This window comes from Lissotriton helveticus, chromosome 4_1, assembly GCF_964261635.1.
Source record: "Lissotriton helveticus chromosome 4_1, aLisHel1.1, whole genome shotgun sequence".
NCBI lineage: Eukaryota > Metazoa > Chordata > Amphibia > Caudata > Salamandridae > Lissotriton > Lissotriton helveticus.
In genome coordinates this window covers 312,868,680-312,893,370 of record NC_136063.1, presented here as the reverse complement: position 1 = coordinate 312,893,370, position 24,691 = coordinate 312,868,680, and the positions used below count along the sequence as shown (strand labels likewise).

The 24,691-nt window shown below is 44.4% G+C and overlaps 1 protein-coding gene across 2 annotated transcripts in view; it reads right to left on the bottom strand.

The window, feature by feature from the left end:
• Positions 1 to 24,691, bottom strand: part of TAF2 (TATA-box binding protein associated factor 2) — a 658,862-nt gene that overhangs the window by 266,070 nt on the left and 368,101 nt on the right. For both annotated transcript variants that reach the window (XM_078686838.1, XM_078686839.1), the window contains exon 18: positions 13,406 to 13,516. In XM_078686838.1, coding sequence (XP_078542964.1) covers positions 13,406 to 13,516 — 111 coding nt within the window. The remainder of the gene's footprint in view (positions 1 to 13,405; positions 13,517 to 24,691) is intronic.

Below are 24,691 nucleotides of genomic sequence, written 5' to 3'. Positions count from 1 at the left end.
TCCTATGCCCTGGGGCGGCTGGAGCGCGCGGGAGCCGAAAGTGCGCCAGGCCTCCTCTTCCCCCCGCCCTCGAGTTTCCAGATACCGAGGGAGCCCCCGGACTGGGTTCCCCCTGTTGCAACCTGGGCATGCCCGCCTGGCCGGCTCCACAGAGGGCCCCCTCCACCGTTCTGCAGGCCCTACTGACGCCCTGCATCATTTCCTGGTACCAGACCTCATAGTGAACACAACACCTGCACCGCAAAGGGAATAACTTGTTTGCGCGCCACAGGGCAATTCAGAATCAGACCACATTTACTACACATACAGACCCATTATTGCGTGATTCTATATACACACTGCACCTTCACGGGCGGTGGATAGCGGAGCGGCCTGATTGGGCTGGAACTACGCCTGGAGTTGCTGCAAGGGTATCAACACGGCAGGCAGGACCCCCACTGAGGGTGCTCCACGGAAACATTACAAGTGATACCCCCTATAAGATCCGCCGAGGATCGTGCGGCATGGGCTGCAAGACTTTGAAACAGCGCCAACTCCCTTTTGAAAAAATTACAGACACCACTCGAGACCCACCTAGCGACAAGTGTGTAGGCATCACATGCACCAGCAGAAGATACCACCCAACTGGGTCCTTTGGTATTAGAGATGAGGGCAGGATTCAAGGCGCTAGACGTTCGCTTTGATACCCTGGACAAGCACATGGCAGAACTTGGGGCGAATATCCATGCGCATGACAGGCTCCTTGACGTGGTGGAGTCCCGGACATCCGACTCGCAGGACGGAATGGCCCAGTCCCTGAAAAGGGTAGATCGAATGGAGCGCATACTGAAGGAGGTCGCAATAAAAAACGAGCATTTAGAAGCAAGGAGTCGATGCAACAACATCCGCCTCCTGGGCGTTCTGGAGTCCACGGCCTCTGGGCGCATAGACACCCTGGTGGAAACTATACTCACTGACCTTTTTGGTAAAGAACAAACAAAATTGCCTGACAGATATTATTTTTTTTCGTTTTTTGTTCCCACTCAGTCAAATTGTACTGGAGGGTTGTCTTTTATTTTTTAAATTTTTAGAAAAACTTCCATCACTTAAAAAGTATGTCATCAGATAGACAGTTATCAAGCAGTGAAAAAAAGTACATAAAAACAACAGATGTGCAATAATGTGCAATAATAAACTGTACAAGTGCTCGAAGAAAATATGTGTCAATTGATGCAGGCAACACAAAACAATACATAACAATATACCTAACGATACATTCTCATTAGGAACCAGTCCTTGTTATTAGGTACAGAAGACAAGCGGGCCTCGGGTTACAGAGAACTGCCTGCCTGCCTTACTTGAGCCAAGGATCAAAAAAACTGATTGAGGTGTTGCACAACTAGGGGACACACAGTGTGGATTTGAACAGCCCTAGTGGCACGCTTAATATTTTTCCAAGGCTCAGGGTCAACGCGTTTCGAACCACCAAGTTAGTATGGGTTCTCCTCAGGACACGGACTGGACGAAAGCCAAAACTGGAAGTGACAAGGTGTGCCACCGAAACTGCTTTCGATTCCTTGGAGTGGCCCTTTTTTCTTTCCATAATGCAAAGCATGGGAATGCCCCAGGGATTCATTGCCACTACCGCTCTGTTATATACACAACCTACAGCCAGGCTCCGACTAGACGGCACCTTATCGTCCCCCTTCACACTATCACGGGGCACATGGCAGGGCTGTCCACTCTCCCCTCTATTGCTAATTTTAGCAATGGACCCACTGATACGTCATTTTCAGGAACAACATTTACACAGGGGATTACAATGCAACACGGGCCCGCTAATGGTATCCCTCTACGCTGACGACACTATCCTGTATGCTCGAGATCCTCAAACAAACCTGGATCCTCTCCTCAGAGAGATCCTTCGATTTGTCACGTTCTCAGGGCTAGGGCTAAACTGGCATAAATCAGTTATATTTCCCCTAACGGCTAGTACAACCCGCTGGGCCCCGGAATTTCCCTTGGACTGGTGTGAGGACTCGGTAAAATACTTAGGGATAAATATCCATTTAGATACAGACCAGATTATACGTCGTAATTACGGAGTGGCCATTTCCAAATTGGAAATGCAAATAGACTCCTGGCTTAAACTTTCCCTTTCCATGGCGGGACGGGTCGCATTGATAAAAATGATTGTACTCCCAAAGTTTTTATATTCTTATCATAATATACCAATCCCACTCACTAACACATTTTTCAACACTTTGAGGTCGCACCTGATAAGACTGGTATGGGGTGACAGGACACCCAGGGTAAAATGGCAGGTGATGACACTTCCCTGTGACCGAGGAGGTTACGGGGTCGCGGATCTTCAATTATACATTCTGGCCGCTCAATGCAGTTTTGCACAACCATGGTACCATCCAGACGCAAGGATTACATACCTACGCCCAGAATCTGATTTTGTTTTGCCCAACACACTTGCTACCGTTCTGGCCAAAGGTATCCCTAGAGACCCCAAAGACATACAGCCAGTCTCCACCACCAGCTGGGCATGGCTTAAGCTGTGCTGTATCGCTCGCACACAAACATTGTGCTCCTCCTCTCTCCCGCTTCATAATGCCACCTTCCTACCTATAACTAGCGAAAAGCTGGTACAAAAAACTTGCACCAAATTCAACATTAACATGATAGGTGACCTCTATCCGGCTGGCTACATTTTTGACCCGGAGGATATCTCCACCTTTTCAGATGCCACGTTCATGGACAGATTTATTTTGGCCTGGTGACGGTCTGCACTGCGAGCCCAGCTCCCTGAATATCCATTAGAACCTCCCTCATTTTCCCCACTCACACTGGTAATAGCTAGCACCATAGGGTTCCACATTATATCTCAATTGTATAGGGTGTGCTCTGCCCTGATCCCAGTGGACGATGACAGACCTCGAAACGCATGGGAACAAGACCTAGGCAACCCAATCAATGATGAGCAATAAGCGGCCTACTGCAGAGTTACTAAAACAGTATCCCTCAACAGCAGACATCAATTGATACACTTTAAATTTTTACGTAGAATTTATATCACACCGGCCCGAATGCACAGGATAGATCCCACCAGATCGCACTGCTGCCGGCGCGGTCAGGCTCCGCAGGCTGACTTCTCCTATCTCGCATGGACCTGCCCGCAAGTCCACACTTTTTGGGTAGAAGTACACGAGCTACTAAGTAAAATGATACAGATTCCTCTGGTAAAACACACAAGATGATGGACGGATTGTTGCACAATGGCAAAACATTCACCCCCAGTCACAGATCTGGGTTTAATCCATCGTTATTTTGCTCACCAAGCCACCCCAGTTCAGACATGGCCATATGCAAATCAGTCTTGACCCTGTGCCTCAAGGGAACAGTCCAGCCCGAACTGGTGCCTTTGTCAGAGATAGCCCTCCTGGGATATATAGTCCTGATCCGCCGTTTCGTCGCTATCTCCCTACTCCTAGCTAAACGATAGGTCGCAGTTTGTGGGGTGGCAAGAGGGCGCCGGCGACAACTGGTTGGATCCAAAGCCTAGCGAACTGCTCCACGAAGAGCGACCTGTATGCTCGCACTATCCCGCCTTCCTCCAGGCCAAAAGACGTATGGGGCCCCTTCCGAGCTTTCCTTGCGACACAGCGGCAAGAACCTTCCTCGCAACGGGAATAGGGTATTGTAACGACAGGGGTGGGATAGAGGAATGACCTACATCCAGATACGCACCTTGACACACTCCACGAATACACAACAAACGGACCAGTAGTGGATTCTGGTATATGCGGACGAAGGGGGTCTTGGAAGGGAGACAATGGATTGATACAATGATGAACCGCTTGTATAGGTTTAAATGTGTATCTAATATGATATTGTCATCACTTGAGTGTTCAGTCGTGCCTTCACTGACCTATTGTGCTGATTATGTTCAAAATGTACCCTACGTATACTGCAATTGAACTCTGTGCTCTGCTTTACTTTTCATAAAAATGCTAAATAAAGTAAAAAAAAAAAAAGTAGACAGAGTTGGATCCTTCAAGTGGCAATTGCACAACTTCTCCTTGGAGCGGAAGTGACAGGAGAAAGAATAATCCCATTATGCTAATGGCAAAGCTTGTGTTTTGGCTTCATTTTCGACTAACCAAACATGGCAGCTATGGATGGGAAAGGTAAGTGGAGCGGCGTGGGACCTGGACCATAACCGGTCTTGCTTCTTGTGCTCAGTGACGGATTACTGTGCCTTCCACACCCTGATGGACTTTGGTTGCATCAGGATGGATTTGTTGAGGGACTTCCGGTCATGATTTGACCCTAACACCACAGGTAGAAGCCATGTGGGTCTGTAAGAGAAAACTGCTTATATAATCTCGGCAAGGTCTGAAGCCTGTGGTCTTCGGTAATCGCATACTGTTTTAAAAGAATTTTGGAGCCAGAAAAACCCTGATAAAAATTTAAAGAGCGAAGATCCAGATCGACGTTGCAGGACGTCGGAAGAAAGGAACTGACAGAGCACAGGGATAAAATGGAGTGCTGTCACTTCAAAGGCAGAAGATGGCGGAACCTACTGGAAAACAGCAACAATTGCTAAGAAAGATCCCGGTCAATCCAGCACCAGAAGGAAATTCAAAAGGTGAGGAATCTATGGTTGGAAGTTCCCACCAGGACTAATAGTTTAGGTTTCTCCCTATGAAATGGAGGTGCTTCCTGTGCTCCTCTAAAAGGGGCATAAGAAAGCAGGCTTCCAGAATCAGACTAAGTAGTTTAAAGCATTTAGGATAGCGCCTCCAATAAATTAGCAATGACTGCCTGGTAGTTCTTGTGGCCTCCAATGTCAGTCACCTGGTCAGTGTCTGAATGTCCAAGGAAAACATTCTTGCAGGGAGGTTGCAGCCTTATGCGATGGGGGAATTGTTTCCCTAACACAATACTTATCACTGCTCCAGTATACATGGGCCACCTTTTTTGATTCATGTGTGTTTTTGTAAGTGTAGAGATTCTGAAACTCCTGTGATAATTTTTACAATATTATTTTTTTTTAAGTTCCTTTGCTTCTGTGATAAACCTTCGAGGGTCGATGTCCACTGTGTCTTGTGAGTGCGCAAAGCAAATTCAAATTATTTTTCAATAACAAACACAGAGTATTAACAGAGACAATATCTTTGAATAACTTCTACTGAAGTTTCATTAGATTTTGTAATTCAGCTCGGACTGGCTCAATGATATCAGATGGCTTTGCATTTGTGTTGGAGTAAGCAAGAAAAAATATATATATTTAATGCGTGGCAAAACATGTTAGGAAAGAACGCGTACAATACTGTGGCAATTCAGTGAACTGGGTTGTTCTAATCGGCAGAAATTAGATTTTAATCAAAAACAGGAATCACAACTAATAAAATCTGGGCCTCATCATATTCATCCGCAACCAATGATATTGACCATGAGATTGTGCATTCTAATACTTGGGAGCCCAATGTCTTATTGCTTGTAGATCATTTGCATTTTTGGAACATCCACATTTTGTGACTATTTTTCTCCTTCTCAAAAGGTTACATATGAATAAGTATCAAGTTATGACAGCTTTCGTAATCACAGAAAGGATTACTGGGTGGGTAGGGGTGATGGGCTTTAAGCACTCTTGCTGGGCTGAGGAGGTCGCGCCCACAGGGCTGTGAAATCCTCAACCTGGCAAAGTTCAGCACGGGAAGCTAGAAGCCTGTGGATTTAGTGCATGTCTAGCTCCTGGCTGCCTAATCTGAACAAGAAGTGTGTCTGCCAGGCTGACCTTTGTTCAGCCTAACAGACACTCTTCTTGCCTGGAAAAAGGTGAGGTGCATGGCCCTTCAGCCCGCACGGATAGGCTGCTGCTAATAAAAATAATATCACTGCGGCCCAACATAATATATAGAATCTTAGATAAGTAACAGTGAATTAAGGGGATGTTCTTCACCAAAGTCTGGGGGCGGATCAGCCCTGAGGAACAGAGGATCCTCCTCTGGCGAGCGGTACTTTTTGAGAATCCTCGCCGGCGCAGCCTTTATCGTTGCTGGAATGAGGAATACCTCCATCACTGGCTCTATAATCCCAGGTACCAAAGGCAACAGAGGCTTGTGTGCCGACCTGTGATGCAGGGTTTCAAAGATCACTGAGCTCTTGATCTGGGGAGCTGTCAAGAGCACTCCCAGTTTCAGTGCCTCTCTGCCCAGAATGTCCTGAAAAGTGAAGATGTCATCAATTGCGGATATCCTTGATGGAGGAGTGTCCGTCAAAGTAGGCGAGTAATTTCTATGAGAGCGGGTAGGAGAAGAAGATGTAGTTGGAGATCTTCATTCCCTTCTCCTGCTCCTAGATCTGGTTCTCCGTCTGCTGGAACGCACCCGAGAGCGTGATCGTTCTCTGGGCCGCACCTGGGAGTGTGATCGTTCTCTGGGCCTAGAAACCGGCCTGTATTCTTGCATCCTGGCTGTGGTTTCTTTGTCTGGAGCCCAGTGATGAAGAGGCCTACACCATCTTGGAGACAGCCTGATGGAAGGCGACTTCTGTGCGTTGTCCCTCGCTGGTGAACGTGCAGGTGTTACATCCTTTTGCCCATGCAGTGAATGTGCAGGGGAACGCCTTGATCTCTCACTGACAGATGAATAAATGACCACATCCAGAGACCCATGATGGTGAGAAGAAGAGCCTGACGAGGATGAAGAAAGGCTCACATGAGGCGTTGGGGATCTTGTGTGACTCCGAGAACCACGATCCTCTGAAGCTTTCTTCTATTTAGCAGGATGGCTCATGCTCACTGGAGAGCGCGCCATTGATCTAGATAGTCTCCCTAAGACAGATTCTCCTTCCGCAGCTGAACCCGATCTTGGAGATCTATGCGACCGAGGCCCATGACCTGGAGACGGAGTTGGCAAACTCGGCGTCTTGGTCTGCTGCGACACTGCTGGTTGAGACTGTGCCGAGGGATGACGAACTCTCTGCGTAGACTCTGTCCTCTGGGATCTTGCTGGAGAGACTGGTCTCGACGATATATGCTTCGACGTCGAACTCCGGGTGAGGTGACGTCGACAGAGGCCTTCTCGACGTCGAGCACCGATTGCTGGACGCCGACGGAGGGTGTCTCGCCGCTGAGCGCCCTTGACTGGACACCGATGGATGCCTCGATATCGAGTGCTGATGCCTTGGCGACGACGGAGGATGCCTCGACGTCGAGCGTCGATGACTGGACGCCGACAGAGGATGCCTCAACGGCGAACGCCGCTGGCTGGGTGACGACGGAGAGTGTCTTGCGTCATGCGTCGATGACCGGACGCCGACGGAGGTTGCCTCGATATCAAAAGCCGATGACTGGGCTTCGACGGAGGAAGCTGCGACGTCGAAGGCTGGATATGAGGTTTCGATGGCAGCTGTCTCGACGTCAAGCTCCTAAGCTCAAACGGAGACCTCTCTCTCGACGCTACATGTCGCCCGGTTGACGGCAGCGGAGGTACCTTGACTCTCGACGCTGAAGTCTTCGTCGTTGAAGGAAGGTGGCTCGTCGGTGTCGGCAACTTCGATGCCGATCCTGACGCCGAAGGAGAGCAAGTCGGGACATCTCTCGACGTTGATCGCGTCCTTCGCTTTTTCTGTCTCTTAGGAGACCTACCTCTCTCAGAAAGACCATAAATTTGAATTCTTTCTCTATCTTTGAGGGTTCTCCTTGGCAAAGTCTTGCAACTCCTGTTTCTTCTTTGTTTCTGGTTTTTAGTGTTGTGTTATGTCCACCTTTCCCTGCGCCAGGACGCTCCTTCGCTGGAGCATCTGTGCGCATTAAAAATAATAATAACATAACATAACATAACAGTGTTCACATTTTTCAGCAGAATGTGTCTCAGGGAGACAGAGGATGCACACAGGATGTGTATCAGTCCTAGCCTTCTTCTTCCCACAGGAAGGCCAGGGGTCAAAAAGCGAAAGGCATTTTGACACAAATTAGCCTTTTTTGAAGCTCAAAAAAGGCAGCAGTATCTCTCTAAGGTCAAAAACCGTCGAGTAAAATCAAAAATTGAAGAAAATCACCAAGAATTTCTGACAGAAAGTCAAAAAAGGTGGGACCTGTTAAACCAAGGTCCTGACAGAAGGAGCCGGAAAGAACAACTGACCTAACTGTCACCTCTGAGGCATGATGGGAAGCCTGGGGTCATGGCTGCCATAAAGGCACAGTGCCAGTTTTTGTTGAAAATACTTTCATTTTCTATGTTATTGCTTTTCAATGCAGCCTGTGGCTAACAATGTCTACCAATTTTCAGGATTTATGAGTGTTTTTACTCATTAAAACACAAAGTTCAAGGGCTATTGGACCTAATATGTTTTTTATTTCCTTGCTAATTTCAGTGCATGTATGAGTGATTACATTGTTTAGCCTCAGTTTTGGGGCTGCACTGGTATGAGAAAAAATAATATATGTACATACATATATGTGGAGCGAGATATATATGTTTTTCCATATATATTTTTATATTGTTTCCGGGGTTCCGCACATGGGCGGGAATATTCAGTGCTTATGACTATTGATGAGGATCCCTTGGAAGAGAACCGGATCTGTGCTTACTGGTGCGGAAAAAGAAACTGAAGTCAGCATGCATGGGTGGCGCCTAAGTAGTCACCTACCGACGTGCAGGGGTACTGCGGACAAAAAAACTTGCCGGATCCAGTCTCACGCCTGGGGATATTCTAAGGTAAGGAATCTATCACTAACGATTCTCTTTCAGATGCTCCTTTTCTTTAGAAGGATGTGGAGGAGCATAAAAAGTAGGCAGCATGATAGATTGGCCTACATGAAATGTGGTGACCACTTTTGGCAGGAAGGGTGCCCTTGTGCAAAGAACCAATTTGTCAAGCTAGAATGAGAGGTAAGGTGGCTTAGATGATAAGGCATGCAGCTCATTCACTCTACGGGCAGATGTAATCTCTGCAAGGAAGGCTGTTTTGACTGTAAGTAGCCCGAGGAGAAAGTTTTAGAGAGGCTTAAAAGGAGCACATAAAAAAATTAGAACCAAATTAAGATCCCACTGAGGCATAATGAATGGCGATGGGGGGAAAAAGGTGAACGAGACCTTTCAAAAATCGATGTACAATAGGGGATTTGAACAAGAAGGGTTGGTCAGACAGTTCTTATAGTTACTATGAATATATATAATAGTTGAATATGCTTTCCCCGTTACTGCGTTTAGAATAGAACCAAGTAAGGGTTGGATCTGCTGGGGTTGAAAGGGTGTTACATTTTGACTTTGATAGCAAACTTTAACCAGTGGAGTAGGAAAGCTGCTGTCTGAGTGTGCGCTAGGCATTGTCGCTTGTTGCTGCTCCTGAACAGTCAGTTGTCCAGATATGGGAAGACATGTACAGCAGTTTTGCACTGGTGTGCTGCTACTACTACCACCACTGGGCACTTAGTGAACATCCCTAGAGCAATAGTGACTCTGTACAGTAACACCTTGCGCTGGTAGTGACGTATAGTTTCTATGAATACAAGGTAATGGTGATGTGTTCGGTGGCTTGGTAAGTGACATTCTGCATCATTCAGATAAAGCAATGACAAAGTCACAAAGGCAAAAGAGAGGGATGACATCCTGCAGGGTGACTATATGAAAGTGTTCAGAGATGATGACCACGTTTAATGGCCAGAGGTTTAGGAATGGCTGAAGGGAGCCGTCCATTTTGGTGATAGTGTAGTAAAAGGAGTAGACGTCTTTCCCATGTTGGTGTGCAGGCACTGGCTTGACGGTGCCCATTGCGATGAGCACTTATTCCTCTTCCTCTAAGAGCTGGTGGTGGTCTCAGCAGAAGAAGTGGTGACGGGGGGGGGGCGTTGGGTGGCATGGTGTGGAAATCAAGGCATTACCCTTCTCACACAATGGAAAGCATCCACTGATCTGAGGTGATGTCTTTCCACTGAGAGAAGTACCCCCTCAGGCTTCGTCCCAGCAGGTGATATGTGATCAGGGGTCAATCGGGAGCTACTGTTTTCCGGCTAAGGTGCCACTTGCGGGGTCACTTCTGCCATGACTATTACACCTGTAGGCCCCAGCGGGAAATGTCTTAGTTTGCTGGGAGTTTTGAAAGGGCTGTTGGTGCTGGTAATAAAGTGGTCAATGACCTAAAACCACTGGTTTACACCACCCTTGGCTTGTCTTCTGCGAAAGACCGACCTGGGACTAGGACTAGGAGACTACAGAAATGCTCTACAAATTGTGCACCTCTGTACAGTGTTGTGAATACGCTAGTCACACTAAAATAAGTCATTGAGTGAAAGGGCATACAATGGACTGGCATATATAGGAGTGGCATGGATAGATGGAGTGGTGTGTAGTAGAGTGGAGTGGCAAAGTGTAAATTTCTCCTTAAAACCCAGAACACAGACTAAGTGTGGTTTAAACAATATTTTGCCTGTACAAAATTAAAAGTAAGCCATATTGTTTAGGTCACACTTAGTCTGCGTTCTAGATTTAAGTGGAAATATATTTTCTTTTATTTTTCATACATAACATTTTTGTTTTCAATTTCTTTATGTCCTGTGGTACTCTTTAAACTTTAAATACAATATATACAAAGTGATAAACTACTTTTCCCTACATTTACAAGCTTATACACTTATAAAAAAGTAGTACACTATATCTTTCCTTAAAACCCAGAACTAACTGCGATCTAAACAATATGGCTGCCTTTTAATTCTGTAAAGGTTCACCCAATCATATACTTTATTGTCATCTTCCTGTACGGCAAAATTACCGCGGCCCATTACATCACTATGTTTTTGTGCCTTATAACTTTAAAAATACTGAACTTATTTAGATCTACTACCAAAAATGATTCTTTCCACACCATAATCATAATATATTTCTGCCAAATGTCAAAATGCGTTCAGCTATTTTGGCGTTTTGCCCGAGTAAAAAGTCTATGGAAAATGCATGAATAGAAAATCGTGTTTTAAGACCCCCATTTTTTCTTTGCATCCAATTAATAACTAATCGCCACAAACGTTGCATCATCAGCCAATGTAGAAACAGGAATAGGTCTGCAAAGTTTTGAGACGATTCGTCAAACGGTGGCAAGGTTATTAGCAAATATATATGTGTGTGTAAGTAGGTTTGGTAATAATGGGAATAAAGAGCATATTACACTCTGTGTGTGTGTGTGTGTGTGTATTAGTTTGGGGTCAAACAATTTCTGATTAATACATACCAAAATGCCTTTTTGCATTTGAAAATGGCCCGAGTCAGCGAACATCTGGTCCTTCGTTTTAAACTAGTGAGCCACTGATATACAGGAGGCCTTCGTGCTGCAAGGACATTAGAACCACAAAGTTCAGATGATACGACAGCACAGGTAAAGCACAGTGTCAAACATTGCTCTCATTGGCTCCGTAGGACAATGTTAACCTACTTTTGGTAGTGCCCATGCTGGTTAATACAATGGTCACTGGTGACCTTTGCAATTGTTGTCATGACGCGTGAGGGTTCATCAAATAAAATGCCCTCAGAATGCAGAAACTGTGCCATTAATGTGGTCTCATCACCCAGTTCCAAGAAAGAATAAGAACACATCTCCTGCTGGTGCAATTGGTTTCCAATATTTATCTTGGTTAACAAAATTTGCTGAATTTAGGGCAAACTTGAGATTGTGTGAGTTGTAATTTTGAATTTGCAACCACAAAGTGGAGAAAGTTGAGCAAACTATTCTGTCCCTCCCATGGAAGCATCAGTAGTTGCTAAACGTCAGTTAGGTCATAACCGGACTCCCTACTGCATGGAGGCTAAGACTGAACCAGTGATCGTCTCTTAAACTTTGACAAATAACTGTTTTTTAGCCTTTAACAGGTATAAATTGTGTGGACCCTTTCATATTATGAAGTGAATTGCGTAGAAAACCATTCCTGGAATCTGAATTCCTCTAGTACTAATCTGCCAACTTTAGGTTTTCTGAATCTCTGTAAAGAGTTCTGGATTTTTCAGCAGCGGATGTTGGAGTGATGTGTGAAGCTCACTTAGAATTGAAAGTTTGAAACTATAATCTAATGAAATGATGCATGGTGGTTTAGATGCTGAGTCCAGAAATGTATACATTCCATGATGAGAAAGGCACAGCCCTTCAAGATGGTACTCCTAGGCCTTTGATTCTACTGGGGAGGTGTGAATGTGGCAAAAATGACACCTGTAGATCCCATCAACAGCTTAGCCGTGTGAAACCTAGAACTTAGACTGGTGGCAGTGTGGGCACAAAGGCCGATTAGCAGCTGTTTATGCTCTGCACAAAAACACCCTCCAGCGGCTGCCACATTTCCATATTTCCCCTTGTATTCAGTGTTTGGGCATGTAGAATCATTTTAGCTATGGAGCAGTTTAAATTCACTTCACTGAATTCTTCTCCATTTATGAACACTCATTCACAAATAAAATGTTTGTCACAGCGCCACAATGCAGCTTTACCAGTCGCAATAGTATTATGGTAATAATACCATACTTTTCTTGCCATTTCCTTCGGTGATAAGCCTAGAAGAGTTAGATTTTCCCTGACAGAAGACATTTTTCAGTAGTGAAATAAGGCAAAGTGGTATATGACTCTATTAAATAAAGCCCTGGATGTCTCAGGCTAAATACAAAAACAAGCTGAGTTGCTTTTTCATGGCACTTTAAAAAGGGATATAATGAAGGTGGGACTGGCCATTCAAGCGGTCTGCTGTTTTCCAATTAGCAGGAAGCCTAGACGGTACTCGTAGGGCGGATGTGCAGCCATGATTTTCCTCTGAAAGTATTTTGTGAATATATTTGAAAATCTGTGCCGTCATTTCCACTTTTTCGATGCAATTTTCTTATCTTCTTTGAGGCAGAGACGATACCCACATAGGGAGGATCAAGCACGAACTCTACCAAGAGCCGTATGAGGCTTATTTTACTGTACCTTGCGCGGACTCCCTAAAATTAATGCTATAATATGGCCTCATAACTTTCACTTATTACCAATGAGCAAACAATATCAATTTAAAACACACAATTCAAGACATCTCCGAGTTCAGAGAGTTTCCAGTACAGAAATCTGACTCTTGGAGGACTTCTGCGTATAAAATACATGTGTGAAATAGACAAAAAATAAGAGGTTATCTCAATTACCTTGAGACTTTCTCAACCTAATGTCAACTATAACTCTTGTCATTTATTTTTTACAGCTGTTTGCTATACCTTTATTCTTATATTCTTACAGGACCGAAAGTTGTTTTCCTTCAACATTTCTTTCTAGCATGAAAGCTCAATATGGAACAAAAATGATTTTTGGAACTTCAGGATCGATGCTAAAATATGATAATAGATTTTAAATATTTATTATTTACAGCATTAACTGTTTGCATTTGAAGAGAAACTATTATGCTCACCTTATTTTTCCTGTTGTCGTTGTACTTGATTAAATCCAATATAAATGACAAAACATCTTTGGGGCAGAGATTGTGAACATCTCTCAGCAGTGCCATAGCGACAGGCATGGTCTATGAGGAAAATAAACATTTTAAAGATGTTGAAGCACAGATATAGTTACTGAACAGTTTTTTCCTTATCATGGCAGCAATTTTCTACTATAGAACGTTATAGTTAAAATGATGGAATCCACTAAACTGGTTGATTTTGAACAAAAGGAACATATATAATAAAAATAGAAAATTCTGCCTAGAACATTGATCTGCTTTAGAACTAGGATTCCACTAGGTCTCTGTTCACCTCTGTAGATGAGCTATTTCTGTTTTCAGGACTCTCTGTGGCTTCCAAATAGAGCCAGTGAAGATATACAATGAAACCAGCATTATCAAAGCTGATAGGTCTAGTCCAGGTGAAATGTGTTTTTAATCAAAGACAATATCCTTTTTTAACAATTATTTAATGCGAACGTAGCAGTGCGGTGTTTTGGAGTGTTATCAGTGATATTGAAATTAGTGCAAGTGGTATTGTTCGCAGCTCGCTACATGACTGTAAAAAAAAGTGGTTAATTGACTTTACCAGGTATTTGTTTTACTTTCAAAACAGATCTAAAACAACATTTTTGGGTTCCGGAATAGCGTGCTACTCACCGAAAAACGCCTAAACACCTCATCAGGGGTAGGAAACGCCATATAAATGCAAACCTTTTCCCTCTTCTATCCCTCCACTATCCTTCTCAATCCAAATAACAGACTAACATACCCACCACTCAAATTACTTTATACTTCACTATACTAATTTACCACTAATCCTTTATGGGTTCCGGAGTACCGTGCTGCTCACCCACAATTTGCTGCAACACCTCATCAGGGGTAGCAAGCACTATATAAATGCAAACCTTTTCCCTCTTCTAACCCTCCACTATCTTTTTTGTTTTTTTAATTTTCAAAAACCTTTATTGTGTACTAGCAGCCCGTCCCGACGTTGTCCGGGTACGAAATAGAATGTGTGTAATGTGTGTATTTGGCCAGGGCAATTTATTTTAAAATCTCGCGGTAGACAACATTTTTTGTTTCATTAGAATAGGGACGGAGAAGGGCCAAATGCAGCCCTGGTTGATGTCATCAGGCGCGTGTAATTAGTGTACTGATCCGCCGCCTGAGCCCAGCTAGAGCTCTGGTTGATGGTAGCAGGCGCGTCTAATTTTGTTGAATGAGAGAGTTCAGTAACAGCGCGCAGGAGAGTCAGCAGTAATGTTACTTACCAGGCCTCCAGCTGAACACGTTTGTCATGCCCCCAGGACACGGCCACAGCAGACGATCTTCTTTTTTAATGTACGACCCACATGGCATGAAGGGCGGAACGTAGCACACGCCACCAGCGTTTCTCACACACCCAGCGTGCCCCTTGATGCGGCGCAATTGCGTTCACATGGCATGAAGGCCGGACACACGCCCCCAGCGTTTCTCACGCGCCCAGCGTGCCCCTTGATGCTGCGCAGCAACGTAATTGGCGCTTGTATGTACGGCTCACATGGCATGAAGGGTGGATGCACGCCCCCAGCGTTTGTCACGCCCCCAGCGTTTGTCACGCCCCCAGCGTTTGTCACACCCCCAGCACACGCCCACAGCCCACGATGTGATGGCCGTACCACACGCCCCCAGCGTTATTCACGCCCCCAGCCCACGCCCATAGCTTAACGCAGACACGCCCACAAGGGACTACTTTGCTGGCACGGTTCTTTTACCTTTTAAATGTATATGGTGTCCTACGCTACAATTGTATGTCCTTGCACTGTATGATTGTGATGAACACCACTGTTTCTTGAAAAGTTAATAAAAACAATTAAAAAAAATTTTTATATGGTGGCCGTCTGCATAGCCTATGTCCTTCTGCTGCAACTGCCCTTTCCAACGCTGTATTGGGTGTTGTGATTGGTGATGTAGTTACTGAGATTACCCGCCTCAAAGATTTGGGCTCTCTCTTTATAATATTAGTATGGATAAGCACTGTACATCAGTGCAATAAATTTGAGCCATGTCCATTCGAGTATACATACAGAATATGAGCACCTTCTCGTGCATTGCAACATACATTTGAGCATATGAACTTAGATAAGGAAAACAATCCCATTCCCTCCCACCCTCAAAACAATGCTCATAGTGTTCCGAAGGAGGCATTAAACTGTAGTGGAAAAACACCAATAGCAGCTTGGCATAGTCTACACAACATACATGACGGGCTCGACCAGCCATGGGCATTGTATTGGCATTGTTCTGTGGTAAATAAAATATTACCCTGGCAGAATTTCTAGGCATTAACAAAGTATCATGCATCAAATGAGAGACAGGATCCGTGGTGTCCAAGTTAAAATGGGCTTTATTCCAATAACTCGAGTCAAAGGGAGAATATGTTCCATCACCACTGAGGTTCAGGAAGAGTAATCTAACATTTAATAACAATGAACAGAATATATACATTTTACTCCTTGTACATAGGGCGGAGCGCTCCAGGCAGAGCAAGAAAGAAAGAGATAAGAGCATGTGGGCGTGTATGAGGGTGCATGAGGGTGTACACTTGATGAGTCATAGGTAGGTGATAGCTAGGTGTCATAGGTGGGTGGGTACTTAGAGGAGGAGTTTGCATGACCAGCTGGAACTCTGCCCTAATTGTGCAACTTTAAGCATGGCGTGCAATTGACGTGTAACTGGGAGGAGAGCTGACTTCCAGCCTAGCAGAGAAATCTCTTGTGTCAGGGCGAAAAGCACATCTTGTACAATCTGATATGATAGGGGATGTATTGTCTGAAGCAAAAGGTTGTTCACTAAGAATCAGAAAAAGCATATATTTCTCCGTTCATTGCATGGGGGCTGAGACAGAGGGCTAGGCCTTATCTGTCGCGGACGGGTTCTGTTTGCTTTTCCTCACCGGGCAGGGATGCCACTCTGTACTGAAAACAGATAACTGTTATTCATAACACTGTCTTGGCAGGCTTCTTGCTGACGTGACTGCAGTTTTCAGTGTGCCAGGAGTCATGAAAACAATATTTCAGAAAGTGGTTTCAGGCTCAAACCACAAAATAAAAGGTTCAGTACGATATTTATTTTAAAAGTGCACAATGCAAAGTGCAAAAACATGGGCCCTCATGTTAGCTTAATGTTTGGGAGACTTGATGACTTGCAGGACATGTTTGCAGAGGCCTAGTGATTCAGGCCACTACGAGAAATATGCATGGGTGACATGCACATGAATGTAACATAGGGTGTATGTAGTGGACATTTTTGGTCAGGGAAAATATCATTTTCCTCATTCCCTCCTTGTCACCTACATAACCCTTTAGGATACATCTATATTCATGAGACCGTATAGTTGATCATACAGCATCATTTGCTCGTCCTTAACCCTTTGAATACTTGGATGTGGAACACATGCAGTTGCACACAGGCCGCAAATCGCCAGGCCACACTGCAGACAGAGACAGTATCATGGCAGACTGTTCCTGGGTCAACTGCTTCAAGGGTTCTTGTTAACTTGCGTATTAGTTGAGTTTGTCTAACATGTTCTAGTTGTGAATCTCTGTGATAATGGGATGGGGCCAAGGAAACAGGTGGCAATAGGAATGCTATATAACAAGTCCCACCCCAGTCTAAGGGCAGATGTACATAAGCTGTCTGACCGCAAATGAAATAGGTATGGCGTGACGTTATGAAAGAAGAAAGTCCTTCTGAGAGTGAAGTTCCTTGTAAATAGCTCCTCGTAAATATGGTTTATGAAGAGCATGTCATAATTATAACTTGTTGAGTTTCTTGTAAATATGGCTTGTGAATAGCGCCATGCGGATATGGTTTGTGCAGAGTATGTTGACATTACGTTAGGCAGGAGAGAGCTGGATCTCTTTCAAGTGCTTGGAGAAAACGTTTTGAAGATGTGCGTACGTGTTATGTGATAACGTGGAGAGATGAGTTCATGACTTTCCCATGTACAGCAGTCATTGGGGAAAGATTGTGCTTCAGCTGCCAAAGAGTTGATATCTTGTATTGGGAAGGCAGTATTTGTTTTAACATGCTGTTTAACAAGGTGTTGAGGGATTTTGGCGTTGTTTGGCGTTTGCGGGGGGGCGTGTTTGTGAGCGGAAATTCGTACCCGTTCCAGTGGAGGGATTTGGTTGCTTTTTGGTGAGGATTTAGGGCATCGCTTGGACTACTGTGATGCCAAATTTGAAAAGGATCTGAGCTGTGGAAGTGGTAGAAAAAGCATGTTTTGTGCGGAGGTGCGATTTGCCATGTTATCCAATGGGCGTTTTTTCCGAAAATTTGAGAAATTATTTCGGCAGAACTCCCTTTGTTTTCTGATAAGGGGGTAGTTGGCCACATACCCAGCAATCAGTTGCATTGCTGGTCTGGTGAGAATGGTGTAACATTTGAATAAAAGTATCGTTACGCAAGGCAAATCGATATGACAATTCATGAGGTGGCAATACACTAAATGTATGCTCTATGGTACTGTTACTGGAAAAGTATATATGTGAAGAAATGGGAAAGAAAACATGTAGCAATAACCTGACACAGATTATAACAATGCACAGAATAAAAAGAATGATCAAGGTAACAATACATCTACTGCGTAATATCTTGCAGAATGTTTCCTTTTTATCTCTCTTCTTGCTATTCTCATATGTGATCTTATACATGTCAGAAACTAGTCTAACCGATTCACCACCGGGTGGGCTTAAACAATTAAACTACGTCTGACTTACTAGATCTGAGCTTGGACCTATACTCTTGCTGAGGGGTCTTTTCAAGCAAAGGTGGCACAAAGTCTGTATTGTCATTAAAGTCAATGTTCTTTGCAAATGTTCCACATTGTCCAAAATACCGCTTAACGTGATAGGCATGGATCCAGCCCTTGCGTCCCTCCACTTTCAGCGCGGTCCTCGTGGTAAGAAGCACCAATTTCGGGGTCTTCCATCGCGGCTCGAGGGGGCTGGAACGATCAAAATTCCGGATGCACACAAAGTCCCCTGGGACTATGGCGTGTTCCTTGACCTGGGTGTTGTCAGGGAAGGCGGCAGCAACCTGTGAACGACAAGAGAGTAGTGCAGACATCAAGGAAGCCAGGTAATCTGTCAGCATGTTACTGTCAACATCAGTTATCTTTCTGGGCATAGGCGTACCCCACATATTTGGCGGTCTACCGAAAACCACTTCATACGGAGATAGGCCTGTTCTGGAATGTGCTACCATGCGCATGTAAAAGAGGGCAACCGGCAAGGCTACCATCCAATCCACGCCTTTTTCTGCACAGACCTTTGCTAATTTTGTCTTGAGGGTCTGATTATGTCTTTCTACAAGGCCTGCTGCTTCTGGGTGTCGGACGCAATGGAACTTCCATGTATAACCTAACAAAAGAGACACTTGTTTCATTAATTCAGAAGAGAATGGCTGGCCGTTGTCTGAATAGATCACCCGAGGTAATCCATACCTGGGGAAGTACTCGCGCACTAACTGTCTGGCTGTTGTTACAGCAGTATAATCTGGAACTGGATAAGCTTCTGTCCATCTAGATAGTGCACACACTACTACCAAGACATACTTGTAACCTCTACATCTGTCCATTTGGATATAATCCATCTGGAGAACCTCAAAAGGGTGGTCAGGAGGATGAAATCCGCCTTGTTCCACCGGGATGCCTTTACCTGGATTGAACTGACAACAGATCATACATGTTCGTACTTTCTGCTTCGCTGCTGCACGCATGTGCTTGTTAAACCAGATGTTCTGTAAGCTGTCTAACATTGCTTTTTCTCCTAAGTGTGCTGGACTATGGGCTGTATTTATGATTACTTGTACCATAGAATCTGGGAGAAACCATGAGCTTTTTCCCTTAGTCATCCAACCTTGGTCAGTCTGGACCCCTCCTTGTTCAGTCCATTTCTTTATCTCATCTGTGGTGGCATGTGTCTGTATGTCAAGTACATCTTGTGTGGGATCCCTGACTGTCATACTTGTTGTCAGTAATGGTGCCTCTGTCCTTGTCGTGTCTGTTGGTGTCTGGGCTGTAAGTTTAGCTGTCCGGTCTGCCAGGTCATTACCCTGGGAAATGGTGTCTGTAACTTTGGTGTGAGCTTTGCACTTCAGGATAGAAATGGCTGTAGGCAAATGTATGGCTTCTAACAGGGCCTGAATAAGCTGGCCGTGCTGGATCTTGGTCCCATGGGAGGTCAGGAAACCTCTCTCCCTCCATAGTACCCCGAAATCATGAACAACGCCAAAGGCATATTGTGAATCAGTATAAATGTTTACTTTCAAGTGCTTAGCTATTATGCAGGCTTGTGTCAGAGCGATGAGCTCTGCTGCTTGTGCTGACAATGTGTCTATTTTCTGTGTCTCTATGACCTCTGTAGCAGTGGTCACAGCATAGGCTGCTACTAACTCTCCTGCACTCGTTCTCATGCATGATCCATCTACATAGAGCGTTAAGTCTGGTTCTGAAAGTGCAATATCTGTCAGGTCTTGTCTTGGTTTCGTCACTATATTCATTAGTTCCACACAGTCATGTGGTGGTGCATTTACTGTACTTGAGGGCAAAAGTGTTGCAGGATTCAGAATGTTACAACGTCTGATCTCTATGTGTGGCTGGAATAATGTCAGTTCATATCCTGTTAGTCTTGCTACAGTCAAGTGTTGTGTCTGTGTTCTGTTTAAGAGAACCTCCACTGCATGTGGAACCTGTACTGTCAGAGGGTGACCCAGCACTATGGAGTCACTTTGTCTTATGGCTAGGGCTGTTGCTGCAACTGATTTCAGGCATGATGGCAGAGCCTGGGCCACAGGGTCTATTGTACTGGAAAAATAAGCACAAGGCTTGTGTTTTCCTGCTTGATCTTGTGTGAGAACAGATAACGCTGTTCCTTCTCTTTCAGTTACAAAAAGCATAAAAGGTTTGCTGTAACATGGAGTCGCTAACACTGGCGCTTGACATAAAGCTCTTTTTAATTCCTCAAATGCCAAGGTGTGTTCTTGTGTCCAAGGGAGGACAGTCCCCCCTGCCTCCTGTGTAGTTAACTGTATGAGTGGTTTGGCTAGAAAGGCATACTGGGGAATCCATTGCCTACAGTATGAAGTGAGGCCAATAAAGGCACGTACTTCCTTTTGTGTCTTGGGCTGTGAAAGGTTAGCAATGAGCTGTATACGTGCTTGTGTTAGCTGTCTCCCCTCTTTGGAAAGCAAGTGTCCAAGATACACCACTTGCTTTTCACAGAATTGCAACTTCGAAGGCGACACCTTGTGCCCCTTGTCTGCCAGAAAATGTAAAACTGTCAATGAAGCATTTTCGCATTTTATTTCTGAACGTGCTGTAATTAGGATGTCATCTACGTACTGGAGTAGGGCAGTGTCAGTAGGCATGTGAACACTGTCTAGTTGTCTTTTTAATGCTTGACTGTAAATACTAGGGCTTTCTGTAAAACCTTGTGGAGCTCTTGTAAAGACAAAGCTACGACCTTTTAATGAAAATCCGAACAGGTACTGGCTGTCGGGATGGATGGGAACACTAAAGAAAGCATTTTTCAAATCGATAACAGTAAAGTAAGTAGCCTCTGAATCAATAGCAGTCAATAATGAAGAAATGTCTGGCACCACTGGATATTGTGGTACTACACATTTGTTCAATTCTCGTAGGTCAATAATCAATCGGTACACTGGCAGTACACTAGGATCAGATCTTTTAAGGATAGGAATGACAGGCGAGTTACATACATTAGAGACTGTCTCTACCACTACCCCCCGTGCAATAAATTCGTCAACTATTTTCAGTAATGCTGTTTCGGCGTCAGGTGGTAACTTGTATTGTCTAATACGTGGAAGTACTACTCCTGCTTTGAGTGTGACATGGTGCGGCGTTATGTCCATGTAACCTACGTCAGTCGGTCCTTGTGCCCATAGTGTCTGTGGCACATTCTTGAGTCTGTGGTCAAAATCAGTCAGTACATAATGTCCCTTAAAATCACGTAAGAACAGGCGTACTCCTTCTGGAGAACAGCAGATAACTGCTCCTAGATCTTTTAATGTCTTCATACCAAGTAAGTTTTCTGGACATGACTTAGTAAGTAACAGGTCAGTGGTACGTGACAGTGGACCAACCCCTAGGGAAACTGGTTTTGATACTTCATTAACAATAGGCTTTCCTGAAAATCCCAGGGAAACATTCTGTGAGCCTGAGAGAGGTGCCCCTGGAACCTCGTCATGACTGATGGTAGTTCTGCTCGCCCCTGTGTCAATCAGAAACTTTCGATCCTGACCTAGAACACGACTATGTACATACGGACCCTCTTGATCTACAGGAACCTCAATAAGGGGCAAGCCTACTTCCCTCTCGAGGCTGTTTCATGAGAACTGTTGATATTCTGGATAGTCAGACTGTGTGTACTGATACATTTGTGGTGTGGCATTAACAGGCGGTGGTGGAGGATAATTCGCTACTGTCTGTTGTGTGTTCTGTTGCGTGTTCTGTTGCGTGTTATTCTGTCTAGGAGTGTACTGTCGCTCTTTTGTCTTGCCTGTAGCAATGTTGTGTTTCAGGACAGTGCAGTCCTTTACAAAGTGACCTGGTTGTTTGCAATAATTACAGTTCCCTTTAACTGGTGTTGTGTTATGTTTGTTTGAAGTCGCCGGTACCGTCTGGGCAACCAGCACCTTCATTTTGGTCTCTTTCATGCGTCTCTTTTCATGATCCTGCTCTTCCCTAATTCTGTTCTGATGATACTGTAGCATCTGTAACATTTGTGAAGGGCTGTTTGCTTGCCAAGTACTCTCAACCTTCAGTACTCTATTCTTGATCTGGGGTAAGGAATTCTCTACTAATTTGCTCACAAAAAGATGTGGAAATGACTCGCTACCTGGCTTAAGGCCACTATTAATAGTAAAACATTTCTCAAATCTAGAATAGAAATCACTAGTGTCCTCGTCTTGTTTTTGTTTACAGGCTGAAATAGCATCCCAGTCTTCCTTTTTAGTAATCAATAATCTTGGCAAAACTTGTATCAGAAATTCAGGTAGTTCTCTAGCTCTTTCTCCAAGACCAACTCCTGGGAGCCTGCCCTTCTCTTCTGTTTCCAATGCATCCCAACTCAACTTTTTCTCACCCACTTCCCAGTCTTTTTCCTTAAGCTTTTCATAAATCCCTGCAGGTAACAGTACTTTTAATAGCTTCAGAATGTCAGCGTATGTATAATCTCCTATGCGGAGGATGTCTTTTAATTCACGGTGAAATCCCCCTGGGTCTTTATCATGACAAGGCAACATCTTTTTCATTTCAAGAATCTCTAATTTCGTTAAGGGGGTGTAAACATACACCCGTTGTAACTCATTGGCCGCATTCTTGACGGGATGAACCTCTCGTAGGGGGTTCTGTCTGTCTATGTGTACGTTATGTCTGTCATGGTGTAAGACTGGAGGCATGTATGTAGTCAGAGAATCTATGTACTTATGTCGTTGATCCAGGATTACATTAATTAATTCAGTACCTAAACCTGTCCATTTATCTAGTAAAATGACGTCAAGTATTTCATGCAAGTGACCAGGAACAGAATGCTGACTTTCATACAACGTTATCAAGTGTTGGACCATGTAAATACCAGCCAAACGCTGTTCGTTCGGTGGAAGGCTTAAGAAGGTCTGAGCCACTATATCACTGCTATATATATTGGCATTGGACACCCACTGGGTGGCTGACCGGGCCAACTCTATTTCGTGTTGTGTGGGAGGTCTCTCACTCCCTATCCAATGTTTCAGTGCTTTTTCAGTAGCCTGGAATAGAGCTTCAAGGGAATATCTTTCTTTTATAGCTGGCCCTTGTTTACAGTAATCAAGGCACTTGGGTCTGTCAAACTGTCGCGCTTTTCCTACATAATTCATTTTGTCTTTTGGCTCATCTACTTCTTCTGTTGATAACTCACCATTCTCCTCAGACTCTTTTCTGTGCCTTTCTATTATTTCCTTTCGTATTTTCTTGTACATGGCATCTATCTGTCCCTGTTTCTCATGTCTACCGGCATCTATGTGCTCGCTCCATTCTATCAAACCTGGCTTTACATCTCTGTCTCCTTCGTCTTGTTCCCTGATCAGGCAGTTAATAATGAAACGTAAGATATGATTCTTAACCCCTACCTTTCTTTGTGCCATGGCTTGTGCTATACTATCTGGTCCCTCCCCCGTTCTAATAAAACGATACATGCTATCTAGGTGATCTTTCATGTCTGGTAATGTCTCTAGATATGCAACAGCTTGTCTTAGTCTACGTGAAATCACGACCATTGAACCCTTTCCTGGTTCTGGATCATATACACAAATTGGAATGGCTGCATCTACAGTAGGCACCCCTCCCACTGCCCCGGGACCTACGTCATCTTTTACGGGCTGCTGCTGAAGTTGCTGGAGTTGATCTGCTGGTGGGGGTGGAGGAAAACCTGCATTAACGTAGTCTGGAAGGGACTCGTCTAGATACGAGGAAATGAACGCATCTGATGCTGTCGGCTTTATTCTATGTACTCTATATGGTATAGGTGGTGGCGTTCGCGGCCTACTGGATCTTTCTGAGGTGGTCACTTTAGCTAGTTCTTCTGACAGAACGGGATAAATACCATTAACAACGGCGTTTCTTTCCCTATCAGTCTGTTCTGTTTTGACACGTTCCCCCTCCTCCCGCAGTTCCTTTTCTCTGGCTTTTTCCCCAGCTTGTCTAGTTCTATCTGCTTTATTCAATTCTTTCTCTGTTCTCCTATGTGACTCTTTGCGCCACAATTGGATGGCATCTTTCTGAGAGGGTCTTGACTTCCTTTTCCATAGCGCTTCCTCCACCCTCATAATACATTCAGGATCCCATGTTCCCGAGATTGGCCAGCTATACTTTTCCTCCAGGTCCTTTGTATAGTTTACCCATAAATCTAAAAACAAAATGGCGTCTAATCCATGCTTATTATACATATAATGACCAGGTGTGTCTCTAGGCGGGATGTTAACTGACTCTTCTAGTATACCTTTTCTGGTCCCTATCTGACGTAACTTTGAAAACAGTGGCATGTTTGAAACCAATATTCACAAAAATAGACTGAAACAATCAACAATCATTCACACACAAACAAATATTAAACACTAAAACAGTTACAACCTAAACTGACACAGAGAGCTAAACATGTACTTGAAAAACTTTATGCACTGAAATACAGTACAACCATACCGGTCTCAAAAATG